The following is a 24,211-nucleotide window of genomic DNA, read 5'->3' as shown; positions in this document are numbered from 1 at the left end:
ACTCTATCCCCTTAAAAGGCCTGGTCCCCTAAGGATACTCCATCATTCCATTAGCTAGCATTATTTGGCACTGTGTTAAACACGAGGGATATGAAAAAAAATTTTTAAAGACCATCCCTTCCCTCAAGGAGCTCATCATCTAAGGGAGGAGACAACAACAACAAAAAAAAAAACAGCTACATACAAAGGGGAGGTACAAGATAAACTGGAGGTAATTGACAGAGTGCTGGCATTAGCATCATCAGAGACTGAGAAAGAGTTCTTGTAGATGATGGGACTGATGGAAACTTGAAATTCACAGTTGGTGGCTGGACCAATCTTTTAAGTCTTTCTGCCTTGGTGAGAACTACAAGGGCATATGCTTGGCAGGCAGAGCCCAGGTTCACCCCCACATCCAATCAGGGGAGGAGTTGGGGCAAGGGCCTCATTATGAGGTTCTCCTCTGATGCAGACATCTGTCCTCAAAGGGCCAGCCTGGCTAAATTGTTTACAGTCTTGAAGCATAGAGAGAACTCCTCTGTCACAGCCCCAACGACTTGGTGCTGGATTTTCCCTCTGCCGCTGCCAAGTTTGGAAAGGAAGCCCGGGAACTAGAGGGAAGCCAGGCTAGCCACTTGCAGCAGCACTCAGAGATCTTGATTTGCTGTCACGTGGCTCCTTGCTCACATGACCCTCGCTGACAGCTCCTGCCAGTCCAGAGCCAGGTGAGGACTAAAGTCCCCAGTCGCTTTTCTCTTGGCTCCCAGCCAGGGCTAGACTATTTATCGTGGAATCTTTGGCCTGATGCTGGTGGAGCGGCAGGAAGAGGAAGGAAGGAGGGAGTAAGGGAGGGAGAGAAGGGACGGAAGGGATGGACCTGCCTCAGGCTGCTTTGCTTGGAATGGCTAGAACCTAGTCAGGGAGCCTGGGAAGGGGGGGGGCAAGTAAAGGCAGGGTGGTGGGAGTCCATTTCTAGTGAAATAAGAGCATCCTTGGGAGGGGGGACAGGAGAGGATGAGGAAAGCAGAACGAAGCTGGATTGTAGACGGTGAGCTCAGGGGATGAGAATGTAGAATGCCAGAGCTGGGGTGGGGGTGGGGGGGAGTTTGGGGCTCTTCAAACCCAGGATGCCAGAGATAGTAGAGCCTAAGAATATAGGATGGGCAGGGATATTTGCAACAGAGAACCTTAGAACAAAGAATGCCAGAGCTGGAAGGGGTCTAAGAACCCAGAATGTCAGAGCTGGGAGGCATCTTAGAACCCCAAAGACCAGAGGTTGCAGGGACCTTTAAAATAGAATGTCATAACTGGCAAAGCCTTTAGAACACAATGTGAAAATATAAATCCTTGTTGAGCTAAATTGAAATGTTCATTCACTTCAATTGTGTCTGACTGTTCCTGACCACATTTGGGGTTTTCTTGGCCAAGATACCAGCGTGGTTTCCCATTTCCTTCCCCAGCTCATTTTATAGATGAGGAAACTGAGGCAAATAGAGTGAAGTGACTTGCTCAGGATCATCTAGATAGTAAATATCTGAGGCCAGATTTGAACTCATGAAAGTGAGTCTTAAAAAAAATTATTAATTTTTTAAAAAGTGAGTCTTCCCAACTCTACGTCCAACACTATGCATTGTGGCACCACTTCAATGCCCAAATTGGATATATAGACTGTTATAACTAGACTAGACCCATAACAGATAGAATATCAGAGTTAAGAAAGATATTAGAACAGAAAATGTTAGCGTTGGAAAGGTCATTTGGTCTAACCTTCAGATACTCTTTCATGAATCATATTTCTGAAGTCTGATTATTCACCACCCATAGTACAAACTTTAAAACAGTATTCATTCATTCATCCATTCAGTTCATTTATCCCAAAAACTTTGGGCATAGCTCACACTATGAAGAGTCTCCTGGCTCTTGGGTCAGCTAGATGATGCAATAGATAGAGTGCCAACCATGGATGGAGTCAGGGAGATCTGAGTTCACATCCTGTCTTAGACACTAATTAGCTCAGTGACCCTGAATGCATTTTTTTTGTTTTCTCAGCTTCAGTTCTTTCTGTTTGATTTTAAATATTATTCTGTTCTAAGAAGGGGATTGGACTTGATAGTCCCTTCTGCTCCTTGGAATAGAGTCTTTTGAAGTTCTTGAGAAAAAATAAATCATTGTAAGTTTCTTTGTCAAGCCATTGTGTGTGTGTGTGTGTGTGTGTGTGTGTAACTGTCACTGACATGATTTGAACAGAAACCTTCTTCCTTGCCACAGCTGTAACTTTCTTGTGGATGCTAAGAAGAGACTATCCCCAGAAAGAAGAGGTGTCCAAGAGGGCAAGAAAAGGCATCAAGCTCAGCATGGAGGATGACAGTTCAGTCCCAGAGATCCAAGGAGAAAGTACCTGCCCTCTCTTAGATGAGCAGCTCCCTAGAGGGAAAGGTAAATTGATAATAATAATAACAGTAATGGCAGCTAACATTTATATGGCACTTTAAGGTTTGTTGTTATTCAGTCATTCAGTTCTGAACAATTCTTCATGACTCCATGGACCATAGCCCACCAGGCCCTTTTGTCCCCCACTATCTCTCAAAGTCTGTCAAAGCTCATGTTCCTTACTTCCTTGGCACCCTCTTTCTCTCCTCTCTGTGTCTCTCTCTCTGTGTCTCTCTCCTTCTTCTCTCTCTCCTTTCTTTCCTCTATGTTTCTCTCTGCCTCTCTCTCTTTCTCTCTTCCCCTACTCCCACCTCTCTCTATATGTCTGTCTCTCTCTTTAAAAAAACTTGCCTTCCATTTTAGGATTAATACTATATATTGGTTCAAAGGCCAAAGACCAGTAAGAACTAGGTAATAGGGGTTGTCACTTGCTCAGAGCCACACAGCCAGGAAGTTTCTGAGGCCAGATTCGAACCCAGGACCTCTTCTCTTTTGGCCTGGTTTTCTATCCACTGAGCAACCTAGCTGCCCCTCCATGACACTCTCTATCCTTCTCATCCTCTACCATTCCATTCTCTTTTCACCTTCAATCTTTTCTAACCTCAGGGTCTTTTCCATTGAGTCCTGTCTTCTCATTATGTGGTCAAAGTATTCAAGCTTCAGTTTCAGTATTGACCTCCCAGAAAAAGTTAGTAAACTTTAAGGTTTTGTATCCGTTACTTCATTTGAAGAAATAACAACTGGGAAATAGGTGTTATTGTTTGTCCTTATTTTTTACAGACGAGGAAACTGAGTCTGATTAGCCCAGGAGCAAATAGCTAGTGAATGATAATCTGAGTCTTTCTGAATCCAAGTCTAACATACTTGATCTCTCTATCCATCACTCCTCTTGTAAGGATAATTTTAGGGTTGTGACCTAATCTAAATTAATTCTGGTCACCAGGGAATATCCCAAATAAAATACCCAAGTCAGCTGGAAATTTATGGTGATTTTAATTAATATAGAGGAAAGAAATTAAGGAGAAGGGAGAGGGAAAAGGTGTAGGATTTCTCCCACCTGGCCTGTTCCAGAGGGAGTTCAAAGTCTTCCACCACAAGGTCCCTGAAGAAGATTAGTAGCTTTTTAAGAGGATAGTGTTTGGAAGGTAAAGGAGAAAGAATCAGCCTAAACTCCGATAGAGCTCAGTAAAGATGACTCACCTGAACTAGGCTACTCAGCTTCTCCCAGGATAGTATCAAGGAAAACTCACCACCAAACCTGGCAATAGCTGCCGCCACGCCAAGATGCCGGAACGCTTAGCAAGCTGCCACCAGCCACCTCTCCACCGCAAAAGAGGCCGGAGAGAGGGAGTCATGTGAAACATATAGATGGTTTTTATATCACTTTCCTGCATCTTACATGTAGCTTAAGCTTGACTTAGGACAGCTCAGGGGTCTGTCAGCTATTTCTGATTTATCATTTTCTAGCACATGTCTGTCATAGGCCATCTTCCTAGATACTTAATACTTAAGTAGGGGTGTTGACATTCCTGATTTTGATAGACTAAGTAGGTTGGAGTAATCTAAAGTTCACACTTTCTTATCTCAAGCAAAGGCAAATGTAGGAATCAGAGATGTTGATTACACCTGTATGAGAACACCAGAGCCAGAAGAGACCTCAGGACATTCACTGTCACTTCTTGGAGGGACTTTATTATGTGGAAGATTTAGCTGGATAGGTCCTTAGAATATAGAATGGTTGGTCTAGGAGTCAGGACAACCTGGTTTGAAGTTCCCTCTCTGACACATGTGTGATCCTGGGGAAGTCATTTAACATCTCACTACCCAAACCAACCAATCAATGAATCACTAAGCAGCTTTTATGGGCCACTGTGTGCCAGGCACTGCACTGGATGCTAGAGATACGAAGACAAAAGGGAAACTCTTTTACAGTCTATAAGTTGAAGATTTGCTTTCTAAAGCACAAAAAAAAATAATAATTCCTACTATTAGGAGTGGTAATAAATATTCATAGGCAAGTCTCTAAGACTAACTCAGAGGTGAGTTATAACGTGTATCATGGGAAGATTTTTTTCCAGAAGAAAAATTCTATACAGAGATGAAACCCTAGGTCAGGACCAAAAAGCATTACTCACCTGCTTCTCTCCGGAGGGCAATTTTCAGAGCTTTGGCAAAGTCCCCATACTTGTCAGTCAACAAATATTCATCAGATCTTTGCCATGTTAAGAACTGGGCCAGAAACACTCCCTGCCCTTGTGGAGCTCACATTCTAATGGGGGAGATAGCATGTTGTCCCCCCCCCCACTAGAATATATATATATATATAGAGAGAGAGAGAGAAAGAATTTTATATGTAGAATTGAGAGAGAGAATTATAGGGAATTGTGTGTATAGAATGATATATACTTATATATACTTTATAATGTTATATGTATATATATGTGTGTGTGTATATATATATGTATGAATGTATGTAAAAAGATCTCTACAGAGAGGAAGAGGAAGCTAAGTGGTATAGTGGACAGAGAGCAAGGCCTGGAATTGGGAAGATCTGAATTCAAATCTATCCTCAGACAGTTAATAGATATGTGATCTAGGGCAATTCACTTAACCTCTATTTGCCTCAGTTCCTCCTCTTTATAATGGGGGGACACACTGGAGGAGGAAATGGCAAACTACTCCAATATCTTTTTTTTATTAAAAATTTTAATAACCCTTACCTTCCATCTTGGAATCACTACTGTGTATTGGTTCCAGGGCAGAAGAGTGGTAAGAGCTAGGCAATGGGGGTCAAGTGACTTGCCCAGGATTACAAATCTAGGAAGAGTCTGAGGTCGGATTTGAACCCAGGACCAGGACCTCCCATTTCTAGGCTGGGCTTTCAATCCCCTGAGCTACCCAGCTACCCCCCCTCTCCAGTATCTTTGCCAAGAAAACCAAAGTCCAGAGGATAGAGGATCCTGTAGAGTCAGACACAACTGAACAACAAATATATATAAAATATCTATAGAGAGTGAATGGGAGATAATCCAAATGAGGAAGACACTAGTCCTGAGGGGAGAAAAAGTTTCCTGTAAAAGATGGAATTTGAGTTGAGTCTTCAAGGGATAGAAGGAAATCAGGAGAAGGAGGGGAGGGGACAGGATAATCTAGGTGTGGGGCACAGCCAGTACAAAGGCCTGGAGGTTGGAAATGAAGAATCATGTCCCAGGAATTACAGGTGAGTTAAATGAGGCACCTGGATTGTACAGTATAGGGAGGAAAGTGAAGTGCACAAAGACTGGAAAGGAGGGAAGGGGCCAGGCTGGGAAGAGGAGAAAGGTACCCATGGATCTTAGCTATCCAATTATTCTGACCCTTTCTGTGGGTTTGTCCCCCCAGTGCCAGGGTTCTGCTCCGTCCGCTGGGGCCTAGCTGTCATCCTGCACATTTCCTTCCTTGTTGCCTACTCCCAGAGGGTGGACCTCAGCATCGCCATAGTTGCCATGGTGAACAGCACAGGCCAGCAGACATCTCTCAATGTCTCCACAGATGTGTGTCCTGGGCCCTCTCCTGCGCCCCCCAACACATCCCAGCCCACAGAGATCAAGGTAGGAAACTGTTTCAGGGGTCAAAGGGGAGAGGGCCTGGGACAGCCCTATAACATAACATCTTTTTTTCCCCAAAAGTTTTAGTGCCATTTTTAGTTTCTATTTTAAAATTTTTTTATTTTTTTCTCAATTACATGTAAAAACAACTTTTACATTTTTTTTAATTTAAGGGGTTTCAGGGGTTACCTGGATGGGTGGCTCAGTGGATTGAAAGCCAGACCCAGAGATGGAAGGTCCTGAGTTCAAATTCAGATTCAGATACTTCCTAGCTATGTGACTCTGAGCAAGTCACTTAATCCCCATTGCCTAGTCCTTACTGCTCTTCTCCCTTAGAATCTATACACAGCATTGATTTTTTTTATTTTGAAAGAAATAGAGAAATGCAAATCAAAAGAACTCTTAGGTATCCCCTCACACCTAGCAGATTGGCCAACATGACAGCAAAGGAAAGTAATGAATGCTGGAGGGGATGTGGCAAAGTAGGGACATTAATGCATTGCTGGTGGAGTTGTGAATTGGTCCAACCATTCTGGAGGGCAATTTGGAACTATGCCCAAAGGGTGATAAAAGACTGTCTGCCCTGTGACCCAGCCATACTACTTCTGGGTTTGTACCCCAAAGAGATAATAAGGAAAAAGACTTGTACAAGAATATCATAGCTGCGCTCTTTGTGGTGACAAAAAATTGGAAAATGAGGGGCTGCCCTTCAATTGGGGAATGGCTGAACAAACTGTGGCATATGTTGGTGATGGAATATTATTGTGCTATAAGGAATAGTAAAGTGGAGGAATTCCATGTGAACTGGAACAACCTCCTGGAAGTGATGCAGAGCAAAAGGAGCAGAACCAAGAGAACATTGTACACAGAGACTGATACATTGTGGTACAATCGAAGGTGATGGACTTCTCTACCAGCAACAATGCAGTGATCCAGGGGAATTCTGAGGGACTTATGAGAAAGATGCTATCCACAGCCAGAGGAAGAACTGTGGGAGTGGAAACACAGAAGAAAAGCAACTGATTGATCACATGATTTGATGGGGATATGATTAGGGATGGAGACTCTAAGAGATCACCCTGGAGCAAATATCAATAACATGGAAACATGGAAATAGGTCTTGATCAATGACACGCGTAAAACCCAATAGAATTGCTTGTTGGCTACGGGGGTGGGGGGGGTGGGGGGGGGGGTTGGGAGGAGGTGAAAGAAAGAACATGAATCTTGTAACCATGGGAAAATATTCTAAATTAATTAATTAAATAAAAATTTTCAAATAAATAAAATTAAATTGTAGCATTCCAAGCATATTCACATCTAAGAAATATAAATGATTGTATGGTTACTGTGTCTTCAGACACAAGGTTTGAACTCTGATATCTGTGGGCGGATACTCCATGCTGCCCTTGCTCAAGGCAGATTCATTAACATTTGGTGCTGAGTTGAATTCCTTTGTAAGGCACACCCAACACACCTTTGCCTTGCCATCCAATCTGAATTGTCTATGCTTTGCTATGTATTTGTTACGTGCTTGGGAGTATCTGTAATAAAAACAGAAGGCAACCCCGTGATTGTTCTCTTGGGACCTTCTCCCCTCTTGGAATGCTACAGTTACTCTGTTCCTATTATTATACTGTATTATGTATTGATTCTATAATACTAGTATGTTGTATTATACACTTATTATACCATAATATTATTATTACACTCTGTTACACACCTCCTCTACTCCCCTAGTAATTTGACAGATCTCCCACTCTTCCAGGCTCCTGTCTATGACTGGACCCCTGAAACCTGTGGATTCCTCTTAAGTTCTTTCTCCTATGGCTACCTCATCACCCAGATCCCCGGAGGCTACCTCACGGGCATTGTGGGCTGGAAGCCCGTCTTAGGCACTGGACTGCTCCTCTCCTCCATCCTCAGCCTTCTCCTCCCATTGGCTGCAGAGCTCGGTGTGGTCTATCTTGCCCTCATCCAGGCTCTGAGAGGCCTTTCTCAGGTAAGCACCATATTGATGTCACCATAGACTGAAAGAACCCAGGACTAGCAGTCAGAAGTCTGACTCGGTTTCAAATCCAATGTATTATCTTTGTAACCTTGGATTCCTCATCTCAGGAATCCAATTTCTTCATGTGAAAAATGATGAAATAAGAGTTAACATTTCTATAGGCATTAAAAAGAGCTTTATAAATATTATTTCATTTGATTCTCATGACAACCCTAGGAAGTAGATACCATGATTATCTCCATTTTACATATGGGGAAACTGAGGCTCGGAGAATTTAGGTGACTTGCCCAGGGCTTCACAGCTAGTAAGTGTCTGAGGTGAGATAAGAATTCAGGACTCCCTGACTCTAAGCCTGGCTCTCTATCCAATAAGTCACCTCTCTTCAAAGGGTTTCTATGAGGGAAATGTCTTGTTACTTTAAAACAAGTCACTTGACCCCCATTGCCTAGCCCTTACCTCTCTTCTGCCTTGGAAACAATACACAGTAGTGATTCTAAGACGGAAGGTAAAAGTTTTAGTGCTTGGTAACCACCAAGAAAGTACTGAATATTAATGAAAACAAATAATAATAATAACCTTAACTCACATGTTTATAGTTTTCTAATGTTCTTGCAAGCATTGAAACCCCATAACATGTTATATAATGTGTATATTATCTCATTTGATTCTCACAATAACCATGTGAGGTAGATGCTCTTATTATCTCTATTTTACAGGTGAGGAAATTGAGGCACACTGTGGTTAAATGACTTTAGAGTTAATATAATAATCATGATGATGTGATAATGAGTATTTATATGGTGCTTTAGGGTTTGCAAAGCCCTTTACATGTTTTATCTCATTTGTTTAACCCTTACAACAACCCTGGGAGAGAGGCACTGTTCTAATTATCACCTTTTTTTTTTAACTCTTACCTTCCTTCTCAGAATTAATATTGTGTATGGGTTCCAAGGCAGAAGAATGGTAAGAGCTAGGCAATGGGGGTCAAGTGACTTGCCCAGGGTCACACAGCTGGGAAGTGTCTAAGGCCACATTTGAACCCAGAACCTCCTGTCTCTGGGCCTGACTCTCAATCCACTAAGCCATCCAGCTGCCCCACCACCATTTTTCAGATGAGGAAATTGAGCAGATAGAATTTAAGTGACTTACCCAGAGTCACACAACTTGTAAGAGTCTGAGCCAAGATTTGAACTCAAGTCTTTGTGATTCCAAATCCATTCCTTTACTTATCATGCCATGTATTATTATTGTTGTTAATAATATTAATATAAATAGAATATTAATATATTAAGCATAATATATTAATATAAATAAAATATTAATAATAAATAGGGGCCTAAAGAGTTAAATATAACATTGAACATGGAGGGACTCTAGTCCCTTCTTATTGGGAACCAAATAGAATTTTGATGTTGAGTTTTATCATTTTGTTTTTCTTTCTCCCACCTCCCTTTTCCCCATCCATGACTGGAAGTAGAGAAGACCTAGTAGAGATTACCAGAGATATGCGTCCATGGTGTGATCAGAGGAGCACTAGACTGGAAGTTGAGACTTAGATCTGAGTCCTAGATTTACCACTCGCTACTCCCTGTGTGACTTTGGCCTGTGTGATGTCTAGACCCTTTCTAGAACTGATATTATATTATATTTTATATAATAAATCCGAGATTCAGTTTCCTGATTTGTACAATGAGGGGGTTGGACTAGACTATCTTTAAGGTTTCTTCTAGTTCTAAATTCTATGTTCTGAGGTCCCTAAGTTATCACAATTTAACATTCTATGGTTCTAAGTTTCCTTCTAGTTTTAACAGAACCTTCTAGCTCTGGTGTTCTCTGTTCTAAGCTCATTTCCAACTCTGACATACTCTGCTCTGGGTTCCTTCTAGCTCTGATATTCTCCATCCTAAGAGCCTTTCCAGCCCTGACATTCAGTGTTCCCAGGACCTTTCTTGCTCCAACTTTCTACATTGTGAGGGCTCACTCTACTCTAACGTTCTGTGTTCAAAGATCCCTTTGAGTACTAGCATTCTGCTCTAAGACCTTTTCCATCTCTGACATTCTCTGTTCTATGGTCACTTCTACCTCTGACATACTCTGTTCTAGAATCCTTTTAGTTCTAGCATTCTACATTCTAATACGCTCTATTCTAACATATTGTGTTCAGAGATCCCTTCGAGCATCAACATTATGTCCCAAGACCCCTCCTAACTCTGACATTCTAAATGCAAAGGGCTCCCCAGCTCTGACACATTGTCTATGTTCTAAGGGTCCTCCTAACTCTATTTTCTAAGCATTCTCCTAGCTCTGACATTTTGGGTTCTAAAGGTTCCCCCAGATCTGACACATGCTGGGTTTTAAGAGCCCTCTAAGCCCTGACATTGTATGTTCTAAGATTCTTTCCAGCTCTGACGTTGTGTTCTCCCAGCTCTGGCATTTGCTGTAAACTTCTTTCGAACTCTAACTTTACTCCTTTAAACAAGCTTTAGAGTCACAACGCAGCACCCTGTCAGGGAAGATGCTTTTCCTTCTTTGGATCTCTCTAAGATGGTAAGCTGCAAATGAGATGCAAACCTGCCATCAGTAGAGGTAGTTTCCTCTCCAGGAGTTCTGTACACCCATGAAACCACTGGTCTAATATCCATCTCTATTGCTATCCTCCCCCCCATGCCTTTTCCCTTTCCAAATGTCTAAAATCCAGAACTCAATTTCCACCTTTGCAACAGGAATAACCAGGTTGCTTTGCCATTCCTGACAGGGTGTGATATTCCCAGCCTATTACACTCTCTGGACAAAGTGGGCCCCACCTCAGGAACTCACCTGCCTCATGAATTTTTCTGATGCTGGTAAGAAAGGGCTCACTCTTAAATAAAAAAATAAATTAAAAAATTTTTAAATTTAAAAATAATTTTAAAAAATTTAAAAAAATAAAAAAAGAAAGGGCTCACTCTTAGTTACTCTCACAAACCTGCTTCTTGGGGCCTGGGCCCTTGGCCAGCTGCTGTGAGGGGGTAGGGGGCCTGACTCCCTGAATCCACATTCCCAGGGATATGTTTTACAAGAGGATTGTAGCTCCCACACCCAGTAGAAAGCAAGGCTGTTCTTCTCCAAGACTGTGCTCTATGAAAAATTTGTCTTCAGAATAATCACACTCAGCCTTGTTTCCTCCTTCCCAAGGGTTCCGCACACTCAGTTTCAGACAGCAATGAGACTTGACCTTGGACAAGTTCCTTCTCTTTGCTAGACTTCACGTTTCTCAGCTCGAAAATAAGAAAGTTGGATGATGTGCTCTCTGAGATCCTGAAAAATTATTACATAGTACTCGTTATGTTCTAAGGGCCCTCCCAGAACATAGAACATAGAACTCTGATACCCGATGATCTAGAATAAAAGTTCTAATATCTACATTTTAAAGATCCTTCAAACTCTGACATTATCTTTTTTTAGGGTCCCTTTCAACTCTGATATCTATGTTCCAAGGGCCCTCCCAGCTCTGACATTCCATGTCCTAAGATACTCTCTGAGCTCTGACATTCTGGGTTCTAAGGGCCTTCCCAGATTTATATTTAGTGTTCTAAGGGTCCTCCCAGCTCTGACATTCCATGTCCTAAGATACTCTCTGAGCTCTGACATTCTGGGTTCTAAGGGCCTTCCCAGATTTATATTTAGTGTTCTAAGGGTCCTCCCAGATCTGACATCCTGGGTTCTAAGGGTTCTCTCAGTTCTAGGATTTTTATATTCCTACCCAGGTACCACACTAGGAACCTTCTTCACTCTGATGGTGGGAGGCATCACCTGCCAGACTCTGGGGTGGCCGGCCTTCTTCTACATCTTTGGTAAGTGATCAACCAGGCATTTCTGTGAGAATTTTGTCCATATTTTTGAAAACCACCTTCCAGTCCCCTCCCAATAGCCAAAGCTAAAACCAGCAGACTCCAAGAGGTGTTCAAACAAATGTGGGAGAAAAAAAGAAATGCTTCAAGGTTTTATTTAGGGTAATTGAATGAGCTCAAGTTCACTAGACTGGTTTGTGCATATGAGTGAGCCAGTCTGGTCCTGGAGAGAAAGGGGCATCTTTGTAGGGAAGGGCCATAATGATAGAGAGGAGAGCAGAGTTGGGGTAGTGAGCACCAGACACTTGAATCTGGATTCAAATCATAGACTCAGGTTCCCCCTAGAAGGGACCTTAGCCAGAATGTAGTCCAAATGACTGATTTTGTAGGACCACAGAGGTCAAGTGACTTTCCTAGGGCCAGTCAGAGAATAAGTATTAGAGCCAGAAAGTGCATCCAAGTATTCTAAGGCTGATACTGTTGACCCTACGCCATGATGCCTCCATGATCCGTGAACTAATTATTCTTCTCTGTGCTGAGCCTAAATTAAAATTTTTGAGCCTTAGTTTTTCAGTTTGGTAACCAATATAAAATAGTACAGAAGTTGGATTAAGGTTTGGGAAACCTAGGTTTTTATCTCAGTTCTACTCCCTCACTGTGTGACCTTGAGCAAATCTCTTAACCTCTCTGGGTTTCAATGACTTCTTTCATAAAAATGGGGATTAAAATGTCTGCTTTATTTTAGGTCTATATCCCAAAGAGAGCAAAGAAAAAGGAAAGGAATTTACTTGCTCAAAAATATCTATAGCAGCTCTTTTTGTGGTGATGAAAAATTAGAAATTGAGGGAATGGCCATCAATTGGGGAATGACTAAACAAGTTATGATATGTGATCGTGATGAAATACTGTCACACTATAAGAATGAGATAAGAGTTTCAGAAAAAAAGTTTCAGAAAAACCTGGGAAAACTTACATGAACTGATGCAAAGTGAAGTGAGCAGAACCAGAAGAACATTGTACATAGTGATCTCGATATTGTAAGGATAATAAACTGTGAATGATTTAGCTATTCTGATCAAGATAGTGATCCCTTGGGCAACTAGTGGATATAGCACTAGGCTTGGATTTTGGAAGGTTTAATTCTAGTCTTAGATACTTCCTAGCTGTGTGACCCTGGGCAACTCCAAATTGCCTACCTCTTGCCACTCTTCTGTCTTAGAATTGATGCCAAGACAGAAGGTAAGGGTTAAAAGGGGGGGGGGCACTGGATAGTTCAGTGTATTGAGAGCCAGGCCTAAAGATGGGAGGTCCTGAGTTCAAATTTGACCTCAGATACTTCCCAGCTGAGTGACCCTGGGCAAGTCACTTAACCCCTATTGCCTAGCCTTGACCACTCTTCTGCCTTGGAACCAATACACAGTATTGATTCCAAGATGGAAGATAGGGGTTATTTAAAAAAAAAAGATCCTAGACAATTCAAAGAATTGCTGAGGAAAAATGCTCTCCATCTGCAAGAGGGAACTGTTAAATTCTTCTGTTAAAGTATTTTCCCCTGGTTTCATGATTCATGTTTTTTTTCCCTACCCCACTCCCAGAGCCAACAATCAATATTACTGGGTTATACATGTATTGTCACTCAATACCTGTTTCCATATTATTCATTTTTATAATAATCTTTAAAAAACCAAAACCTCACATCCTATATCCATACAAACAAGTGATAAAACATGTTTTCTTCTGGGTTTTTACTCCCGTAGTTCTTTCTCTAAATCTGGATAGCATTCTTTCTCATAAGTCTGTCAGAATTGTCCTGGATCATTCATTGCATTGCTATTAGTAGCAAAGTCAATTACATTTGATCGTTCCACAATGCTTCACTTTCTGTGCACAATTGAGAATTGTTAAATTCTGAATGCAGATCAAAGTGTACTTTGCCTTATTCTTATCCCTATTTTCTAGGTGGTGTGAACTGTGTCTGGTGCCTGCTTTGGTTCTTTCTGGTGTTTGAAGATCCTGACAGTCACCCTTGCATCAGTACCACAGAGAAGGAATATATCAGATCAGCCTCAACCCAGAAGGTAGGGGAATTTTCTCTTGATAGCCTTGCTATAGTCTGAGCTTGGAAATGTGGATAAGACTCAATAAAGGCTTCCCTTTTTAAAAAATCTAGAATTTCATTAGATCTCAACTACAGTACTATGAAGTAGGTGGGGGCAGGCACCTCCATTTTGCAGAGGAGAAAACAGAGATTCAGGTAAAGCCTGAGATGACATTCATTATCAACTGACAAAGTCAGGATTCCAACTCTCATCTTCAGACTTTCAAGCCCATTGTTCTTGAACTTTAGATATTTTTATTTCTACTCCTAGGGCCACTGCCACAGCTGGTCATTACCTCTCTTCTCCATGTTGAAATGTGGGCCACTGTGGGCCATTGCAGTTGCCTATTTCTGTTGTGACTGGCTCTTCTATACCCTCCTGACTCTGCTTCCTGTGTATCTGAACCGCATCCTTCACCTGGACACCAGGGAGGTGAGTACCACCATGTCCTCTATGCCCCTCAGCATCATCAACTAAGTTCTCATCACTAAAAGTGATAGGGAGGCACCTTGGAGCAATTTACCACCCAGCATTCTCCATTCTTAAGAGCTGAGCAAACCAGGAATCTATATGTAGCTTCAAACAACTGTCTTCCTTTCTTCTTTGTACTTTTTTCCCCTCTCCTCTCTTCTTTCTTTCTCTCTACCTCACTAGTAGAGAACCACAGTTCAAGATTTTCTGCCACTTCTCTTGGATTGTTGGGCAGCTTGATACTAAGTGATGTTGGGCCATCACATTAACAGATTGGGGCTCAGTTGTAAATAAGGAGGTTAGATTAGATGGTCTCTAAGGCCCCTCCCAACTCTGAATTTTTTTAAATTCTGAGGTCCCTTCTGGCCCAGATGTTCCAGTTCTAAGATTCCTTCCAGTTCTTTCATGTTCTGTTCTAAGACTTTTCACAGCTCTGACATTCTGTGCTCTTTAAGACATCCCACCTCTCTGAATTCTAAGATTTTTTTCTATCTCTGAAGTTTTAGGTTCCAAGACTCCCAGCTCTAACTTCTGTGTTTTAGGTGCTTTCCAGTTACATCATGCTATACTCTAAGGCTCTTTTCAGCTTTGACATTCTTTGTCCTTTGGAGCTTCTCAATTCTGACATTCTCTGTTCTAATATCTCTTTCAACCTTGATATCCTAAGTTTTAAGTCTCCTACCTTTGACTTCTGCTTTCTCCAATCTCTTCCAGTTCTAACATTCTGTATTTTAAGATGTCTTTCCAGCTCTGACATTCTAGTTTCTAAGTCTCCCAGCTCTGACATTTATGTTCTAAAGTTCCTTCCAATTCCATCATGCTCTGTTCTAAGACTCTTCCCAACTCTGACATTCTATGTCCTTTGGGACATCCTAGCTCTGACATTCTGGGTTTTAAGATTTTTTCTAACTCTGGTATTCTAGGTTCTGATTTACATCTTGACCTCTATGTTCTAAGGTTCCTCTCATCTATGATATCCTGTGTTCTAAGGTCTCTCCTTTCTCTGAGATTCTGTGTTTTAAGGTCCCTTCCAGCTCTTATCATGCTCTGTTTTAAGATTCTTCCCAGTTCTGATATTCTGTGTTCTAAAGTTCTTTCCTACTCTGGCCCTTTGATTTCAAACATGAGTACTTCACTGTGGTAACTTCCAGGAGGAATTTGAAAAGACATGCTCAATCCAAAGAAATAGCTCATTGATGACTGGATTTGAGGTATTCAGAAGAAAAGTTATTTCTGCTAAGGATTCCTTCTATCTCTTCCTTTTCTGTCCTCTTCCCTCACCCTCTCCTCCCTTCTTGCCTTTTCTCATTTTCATTCTACTTCATGTTCTTTTCCTCTTTTTTCTCCTCTTCCCAAGCTCTCCCAACTCCTGATTCTAGGGGGGCCTTTTGGCCCTGGATTATTCCTTAGAGTGGATTCCTGAGTGCCCCTCCATACATTGGGAACTGGCTGGGCCACATAGGCATAGGGCTCCTGGGAGACTTCTTGATAGCCAAAAACCTGATCCGGCTGGGTGCAATGAGGAAATTCTTCACAGCTCTGGGTAAGGATGGGCCAGATGCCTCTGTGTCCCTTTCTCTCTTACCCCCACCCCCAACCCAATCTGATCCCTTCCTGAACCCTGTGAGTGGTATTTCTATCTGAACATATTTAACTGGGCCCTGGCCACATGATGTATCTGTTTAAAAGTGAGGTCTGGTTGTGGTGTGGTGGAGTGTGAAGGAGGGGAATAGGGGAACTGATGCTGTTTGAATGACTCTCCAAGGAAGCCATCAAAGAGCCCTGAACTCAAAGGGAATAGTGACTACTGAGGAAGAGAAAGAAATAAAGGAAAGAGAGAGAGGAAGAATGGATGAAGGAATGAAAGGAAAGGAAGCAAAAAGGGACAGGGAAGAAAAGGAATTGGAGGGGAGACTGGGAAGAGATATAGAACAGAATGAAGAAGAGTAAGAAGTAACAAATGAAGAGAAGGGAAAGGCAAAGAAGAAGGATGAGAAATATGAGCCAGCACAAGTCTTGTACTCAATAAGCATTCAATAATATGTGTGGAAGGAAGGAAGCAAGGAAGGGAGGAAGGGAAAGAAGGAAGGAAAGGAGAAAGGAAGGAAGGGAGAGAGGGAGGGAGGGAGGGAGGGAGGAAGGAAGGAAGGAATGGAGAGAGTGAGGAAGGAGGGAAGAGAGGGAGAGAGGAAAAAATGGAGGAAGGAAGGAAGGCTGGTTGATAGAGTTGGGAAGATGACACTTGATAAATTAACAAAGAATGGAGTGGGGGAGTGATTGGAGGAAAAGGAAGAAGGAAGGCATCAAAGATGAACCAGGAGAGGAGGAGAAAGAAGAGGCCAAGGAAATGCTGTCTGTGTCTCTTCCAAGGCATGCTGTGCCCAGCAGCCCTGGTGCTCACAGTGTCCTACATTGGCTGCAATTATGTCCTGGCTGTCATCCTGTTCACTCTCTCCATGACCCTCATCAGCATGACCGGTGCTGGCTATGCTGTGAATCTCCTGGATGTTGCCCCCAGGTCAGTCCCTGCTCCCTTCTCATTTCTGAATGATGTCTCCCTACTCTTGCCTTCCAGCTGTCACAAGAAGGTGAGAGGGTCAAGGATTCCCAACAATTTGAATGTCATTCAGTCACAGCCAGTCAGTCGATAAGCAATTGTCAAGGGCCTCCTATGTGCCAGGCATTGTGATAAGGGCTGGAAATACCAAAAAATGGCAAAAAGCACTCCCTTTTATAATCTAATGGTTCAGTTTGGGCCAAAAAAGCTTCCTCTTAACTACTATACCTCTTGACTTGCCATTTGAAAACAGAAACAAGAGTCCAGGTTATAAAGCTTTGCTGACTGTAGGGTCAACAAGAAGGGGAAATTTTATCATCATAAAGCTTAGCCTTTTGAACTGCTTCCTTGCCATCAGGGAAGTGAGGAGACAAAGCTCACATGAAGAGATGAGGAAATATAAGACAGTGGCTAGATAATATCCTCAGAGTCACTATTTACTATGGGCTAGAGGGGGTCAGGGGAGGTTTTTTAGAGGTGGTGAGACTTGAATCCAAGCGGGAAGAGAAAATAGAATTGGAGAGGAGGAAGAAAATTCTTCCCTACTCTAGTCTCAGCAATGTTAATACATAGAATGTGAGAGCTGGAAGAAATAAGGACATTGTGTTGACTGGATCTCCTACAGTTTTATGTTAACTAATCTCAACTAGGCCCTCATTGCAGTAAAACATACATCCCAGTCCTCTCTAGTTGAGACATAATTCCACTTATCCCAGTTGTTTTTCTGATCCATATGTAGCCTCAGCCCTTCCACAGAAGGCCATACTCCCAACCTATTAACTAAAGGCTTCTTTTTACACATGAAAATTGAGACCACTTGCCAAAAATTCCCTTTCCTCTCCTTATCTCTTATCATTTACTTGTCTTCCTCAACTCTCTCCTTCACTCTGGTTTTGAACAAAGAGGCGTCCCTTTCTCCTTGCCAAGGCCAGCCTTCTAAATATATTGTGATTCTCCCCAACTTCTCCAATAAATTGTTCTTCCTCTCTTATCTTCAATTTCCCCTTATCTATTGATTTTCCCTGGCTACTGTTGGTTTTATGGTTGGACTGAGTATATTTAATTGGTTTACAGAGATTCTATTTCTAAATCCCAAAAATGAATTACTAAAGTCAAATGGAATTTATGGTACTTTATTTTACAATAGAGGGAAATATTAAGGAAGAGAGAAAGAGAAGAAAAGGGAGAGCGAGCACTCCAGCTTCCTCTGAGCCAGGTAGCAATTCTAAGGCCCCAGCCAGGGGAAAGGAGTCTCCAGATGATGGGCCTTTTCCCAGAGGAAAGGAAGTCAGCCTTTACACTCACCACATGTCGGTTCAATCAGCTTCAGCAGGCCGCAGTCCAAGTGTGTCTCTTTCAAACTCCCAGAAGAAAGACCACTTTCCACAACCAACCAGCAACTTTTCAGGCCCTTGTCTCTTTCTTTTAAAGACCTTTTTTTCTATCGTCACTTCCCCTAATCCCATATCTACCAGTCACAGCTGATGCTCTGCTCTAGGACTGCCCAGAAGGCAGTTAGTCAATTCTAATTCGTTACCCACTATCACACATGGGTCACAGACTAAATGATTAAGTGGGATATTTACATCTTTGGTGATTAGATCTAACATGGGCAGATTTTCCCACTCTACTTTAAGTACTATGTTTACAATTTTGGGGATTAAATTTAAAAAATCGACAGGGGATTACAATTTAATCTTCACAATCAAGGAAGAGCTAAGTACCTTCATTGTTACAATCAAGGGAGAGCCAAATCCAATCTTCACACTATCTATAAACAAGTCCATGCTTTCATCTTTAAAAAAAAAACCCTCACTTGGTCCAATTATCTTTGCTGTCTGTTGTCCTATAGCTTTCCTCTCATTCTCAGCTAAATGCTTTGAGAAAGTTATCTATACTAGATGCCTCCACTTTCCTTTCCTCTCACTGTCTTCTAAATTCTCTAAACCCTCTGGCTTCTGACCTCATCATTCACCTGAAACCATATTCTCCAAAGTTATCAATGATTACTTAATTGCCAAACCTGATGGCCTTTTCTCACTCCTCCTCCTTGACCTCTCTACAGCCTTTAACATCACACTGATCACTTTTTTCCTCCTTGGTTGGTTCTCTTACCTGTCTGACTATTCCTCTATCTCCTTTCCTGTTGTCCTGTTCCATGCTATGCTCACTAACTAGCAATGTCCTGGGCCCTCTTCTAGTTTTAATTCTGGATTCTCTTACCTCATGAGCTCATCAGCTCCCACAGATGCAATAATCGTATCCATGATGATTTCCAGAACCAGCCCTAGTCTTTCTCCTGAGCTCTAGGCCCCCAATAACCCTTTGGAGTCCTTTAAGTAACTTGAACTCAACAGCTACAGGTTCTGCTTTGCCAACTACCCCTTGGACAATTTCAAATTGCATATTCCATAGGCATCTCAAAATTAACATATTTTAAACAGAATTCATTATTTTCTTTTACTCAAAAAACTTTCCTTCTTCCTCAGCAGCTAGATGGTACTGTAGATAGAGCACAAGGCCTAAAGTTAGGAAGACCTGGGTGCAATCCAAATTCAGATACTTACTAGCAGTGTGACCTTGGAAAAGTCACTTAACCTCTGTTTGCCTAATCTGTAAAAAAAAAAAAGATAATATTAACTACCACCAGGGTTGTTGTGAAGATCAAATGAGATAATATTTGTAAAACGCTCAGCACAGTGCCTGGTAGGGCACTGTGTAGTAAGCTCTATATAAATGTTATCTATTATTATAATTATTGTCTTACCCCAAACCCTTTCCCTTTTTCTAGGTAACTGGGTGGTACTATCTATAGAATGCTAGACCTGAAGTCAGGAAGACCTGGATTAAATCTGGTCTCAGTCACTTACTATCTTCGTGACTCTGGGCAATTCATTTAACTTCTGTTTACCTCAGTTTCTTCAACTGTAAAATGGAGATAATAATAGCACCTAACTTCCAGAGATTTTGTGAAGATAAAAAGAGATTCTTGTAAAACACTTTGAATACCTTAGAGCCCTATATGAATGCTAGTTTTTCTTCCTCCTCTTCCTATTCTTCCTCCTCCTCTTTCTCTTCTTCCTCCTCCTCCTCTTTCTTCTCACTAATTTTCCTGTTGCCATCAAGAGTACCAGCATTCTCCCAGTCACCCACACTTAATAGGTAAGGTGTCAGCCTCAATTCCTCACTTCCATTCATCTCACATAGCCAATAGTCCATTGCCTTTCACCTGGACTATTGCAATAGCCTTCTTCCTACCTGTTTCCTTCTTCATCCTTTCCTTACTACAGTCTATCTTCTGCTGCTTTTTTCTTAAAAAGCAAAGATCTTACTATCTCCTAACCCTGCTCAATAGGTTCCAGTGGCTTCCTATTAATAGTATTAGTGATAGCTAACATTTTTATGGAACCTACTATGTGCTGGTCACTGTGCTAAGGGTTTTTACAATCTCACCACAACCCAGAGAGGCAGGTACTATTATCCCCATTTTATAGTTGGGAAAACTGGGGCAAACAGGGCTAGGCACACAGTAGAGAATCACTGGAATGTGGTTGAATTAAAATTTTGGGACTCTGCTACTCTTTTTTTCTCTAACCCAGGTATGCAGGCTTTTTGCATGGAGTCATTAACACTCTGGGCAATCTCTCAGGAATGGCGGCACCCACTGTGGCTGGATTCCTCAGCAGTCAGGTAACCCTTTGTCCCAGGGGAAAGAGCATCCCTCTCATAGCAATCCCAGGAAGGGAAGATAGATAGCATCCCCACTTAATATGTGGAGAAACTGAGGCTCAATTGCTCTGACCTGAATTCCACGGCCCAAGACCATCCCCAAACTGCCTTAGCCCAAACCTTACCCATCCAGATCTGACTAGGTTCTCTCCTTCCCAACAATGCATGCTAAGGACCATTGGGCCTTGCCATCTGCTCCGTGGTTGCATTCTCAGGACTATGTTGACTTTCTGACTACACTGAAATTGAACTTTTTATATAAGTTGTTTCAACCAGATATAATATAAGCTTTTTGACAGCAGAAATAGTCCAGTGTTTCTTTGAATTCAGAACTTAGCACAGTGTTTTTGCACATAATTTGTCTATTTTGGGGGGTATATTTTTGCACATAATGTTAGTCTACTCCATAAATGTTTTGTGCAAGAATACACAGCAAAATAATCCATGCTTCCTATCTATGAGTATAGTGAGTACATGAACTACATTACACCAACAAAAAAGCCCATGGATTGGAGATCTGAAGACCAGGGTTCTAATTCTTATTTAGCCATTAAATTACTGTGTGACCCTGGGAAAGTCACTTCCTTTTTCTCTGGGCCTGATTTCCCTCATGTCCTTATCTTCCTCCATGGCTGAACTCAGGCATGATTTCTCTCAAACCTGCCCACAGTGGTTAGTACCCTCCCCCTCCTCAGATCACCTGGTATTTGCCCATCTGTACAGTTATTTCCCTCCAATAGAATGTAGTCTTCTTGAGGTCAAGATCCATTTCATTTTGTCTTTGTATCTCAAGAAGCCCCTAACATGGTTCTGGACACATAGTAGGGGCTTAATAAATGTTGATGGAACTGAACAGAATCTATAAAATGAGAGAACTGTGTTCTAAGGCCCTCCCAGCTCCTACATTCTGTGACCATCAGTCCCTTCCCACTCTGAGATTCCTCTCACTTCTGTCTTTCTGTTTTAAATTGCCTGCCAGCTCTAAAATTCAAAGTCTAAATTCTCGACCAAATTCTCACATTTTCAGGCCATTGTTATGTTCTAGGTTTTAAGGGTTTGGTTTGTTTGTTTCCTTAATTTCTCTTCTCCATGAGGGAAGAGAGTGCCTACCAGGCTCTGAACTAAGCACTTTACCAAGACTCTCTAGACTATAACATTACCCACATAGTAGGCCTTCAATGTTTGTTTGTTAAGCTCTTGAGAGGAAAAGAAAGTCCACTTGGCGCAGGATTGTGGCTGCGACTCAAGAACTGGTGCTAGGACTGTGTCCAGACTCTTCCCTGAGCCCTCATCAGTCTCATTCCTGAATCTGCCTAGTCTCCTTTTAGCCCCTCACACGAATCTCCATCTCTCTCAACCATAACCCAATTGGATGACCATCCCGACTTCATGACAACTACAAGTGGTTCCCAGGCCTTCCTGGGCAGCCAACCAGCCTATGGTGAAGCTTCCATTTGCCACCTCACTGGTCCAACTCCATGTGGTTTCATGAACCTGACTTGCCTGTTTTGTGTTCACAGGATACCCTGTCTGGTTGGAGACACGTCTTCTTGCTGTCAGGAGCCATTAACCTATTTGGGGTGATCTTCTACCTCGGCTTTGGCAGGGCAGACGTCCAGGACTGGGCTAGAGTAGAGAGCACCCCATAATGACAAGTAGACTGAAGAGACTGGGAGGCCTCTCAGCAGCTGTGGGGAAGGAGAAAGAATACTGAGCTGAGAGCAAAAGAACTTGGGCCCTTAGATAAATATCTACTGATTGATGGCTTCATTGCTAGTCCCACCCTGTCACTAACCTGGTGTGTGACCTTGACCAAGTCATTTCATTCCTCTCCCATCTAAAAATAAGATGGGTGGGTTTATCCCTCTTCTTAGAGAAGAGGAGTGTAAAGGTATGGAAAACTGCATATTATAATCAGGCAAGGTCCTGGGCCAGGGAAATCTACTTTACTTTCTTTGTTTTCAAGGAGGGTTCAAGGCAGAGTGGAAAAGACATTAATAAAAAAATTTTTAAAAAGTAAGACAGTTGGACTGGCTGGTCCCTAACATGCCTCTAAAAGCCCCTTCTTCTAAGAGTCCTCCAAGCTCTGACATTCTGTGTTCTAAGACTCCTTCTAGCTCTGACATTCTGGGTTCTAAGCTCTCTCCCAGCTCTGATGTTCTTGGTTCTAGGATTCCTACCAGCTCTGACATTCTGGGTTCTAAGGACCCTCTCAGCTCAGACAATCTATACATCTACCAAACATTTCATAAATCTATGGCACTAAATAATAACTTGGTAACCATACTTTAAAGATGGTGCTTTTCTAATTTTTGCAGAAAAAATAGAACTTTTTCCATAAATCTCATAGCACTGACACCGCTTAATGAGAAATACTTTCCAGTAATTCTCCAAAAACTGGAATTGGAACAGAAGGTACTGGCAGTCTTCAATGGCATAGCCCAGGGCACATCTTTGTAGGAATTACAAAATTAATGGTTTGAGTAAAATATATGAAAATTATAAATAATAATTGTGGTCACCAATTCAAAGTATTATTGCTCAAAATTGAAATGACCTTTAATAGCTTTTATTTACAAAAGAAGTGGAAAGAGTGAAAGTAGAGAAATACTAAAGGGTAGAGAAGACATTAGCCTATCTAACTAAATATTGCTCCAGTGCTAGATTCAGCCAGGACTTGTTGACCTTTAACTGGAATTAAACTCTCTCCAGAGGTCAGTAAAGGACAGCCAGCTATTCACTCACACAAGATCCCTCCAAGAGGCAGGTCAAGACAATGACTTGAGCTGAAGATGACTCCTGAGGCTGACTTTCTTCCTTGAGCTGAACTTCTTCCTCAAGCTGACTTACTTCTTGAAGTCCCAACTCCTTCTTGAAGCTGACTTCCTCTTTGCCTCAGAAATTCAGAGCCTTTTATAGTGGCTTCCTGTCTCCTTTCCTCTTCACAGGAGCCAATCATAGCTTCTAAGGCCTCTGAAGGTCAATTTTTCATCCAAAGATTCACAGCTAAGGATGTGAACCCTACAAATCTCACCCTCTGGAGAGGTGAATACCCATCAAAAGAGTCCACAGACTCTGGCTGACTGAGGTGTGAACTCACAAAGTGGTTTGCCAGCTCCTCTACCCAACCCAAGCAGGGGTACTTTAAGTTATTGCCAACCAAAGTATTAACTCCAACTAGGCAAAGAGAATAAAGGATTCCCTTGTTGCAAGTGTAAATTCAGAATAGGCAAAGAGGCCCAAGAATTTCCTTTCACACCTTGCCAAACTGGACAGGCCACAGATTATGTGTGTGTGCCTTGCCAAGTACATAGTGGCTCATCACCAACAGGCTATCTCTTTACCTAGGGATGAGTTTTTTCACCAATTCACTTCATGAAAGCCATATTTCCTAGGGGATGAAGGGATGGGATACCTGTATCACAAAAGTTAATACCCACCTGGACAAAATGATGATGTTTTGAAATACTCAAGAGCATAGTGGTGTGGAGAAAGCATTGGATTTGACGTCCAAAGATCTA

At 42.0% G+C, this 24,211-nt stretch overlaps 1 protein-coding gene across 2 annotated transcripts; it reads left to right on the top strand.

Annotated features, from left to right (window-relative positions):
* Positions 1-477: 477 nt before the first annotated feature.
* On the top strand, positions 478-22,710 carry LOC100010167 (probable small intestine urate exporter). 2 transcript variants are annotated; one of them, XM_001362974.5, is made up of 12 exons: positions 478-704; positions 2,248-2,415; positions 5,791-5,999; positions 7,762-7,995; positions 10,760-10,847; positions 11,751-11,837; positions 13,794-13,912; positions 14,204-14,365; positions 15,815-15,947; positions 16,775-16,922; positions 20,561-20,651; positions 22,211-22,710. In XM_001362974.5, exons 2-12 carry the CDS (start codon positions 2,265-2,267, stop codon positions 22,337-22,339), a joined length of 1,551 nt encoding a protein of 516 aa, XP_001363011.3. In that variant the 5' UTR covers positions 478-704; positions 2,248-2,264; the 3' UTR covers positions 22,340-22,710. The 2 variants fall into 2 exon arrangements, with proteins under 2 accessions (XP_001363011.3, XP_016277570.1); XM_016422084.2 differs by lacking the exon at positions 5,791-5,999.
* The last annotated feature ends 1,501 nt before the right edge of the window (positions 22,711-24,211 follow it).

The sequence above is a fragment of the Monodelphis domestica genome, chromosome 4 (genome assembly GCF_027887165.1).
Source record: "Monodelphis domestica isolate mMonDom1 chromosome 4, mMonDom1.pri, whole genome shotgun sequence".
Lineage (NCBI taxonomy): Eukaryota > Metazoa > Chordata > Mammalia > Didelphimorphia > Didelphidae > Monodelphis > Monodelphis domestica.
Note: the sequence above shows the minus strand (reverse complement) of the source record. Positions and strands in the feature narration are given on the sequence as shown.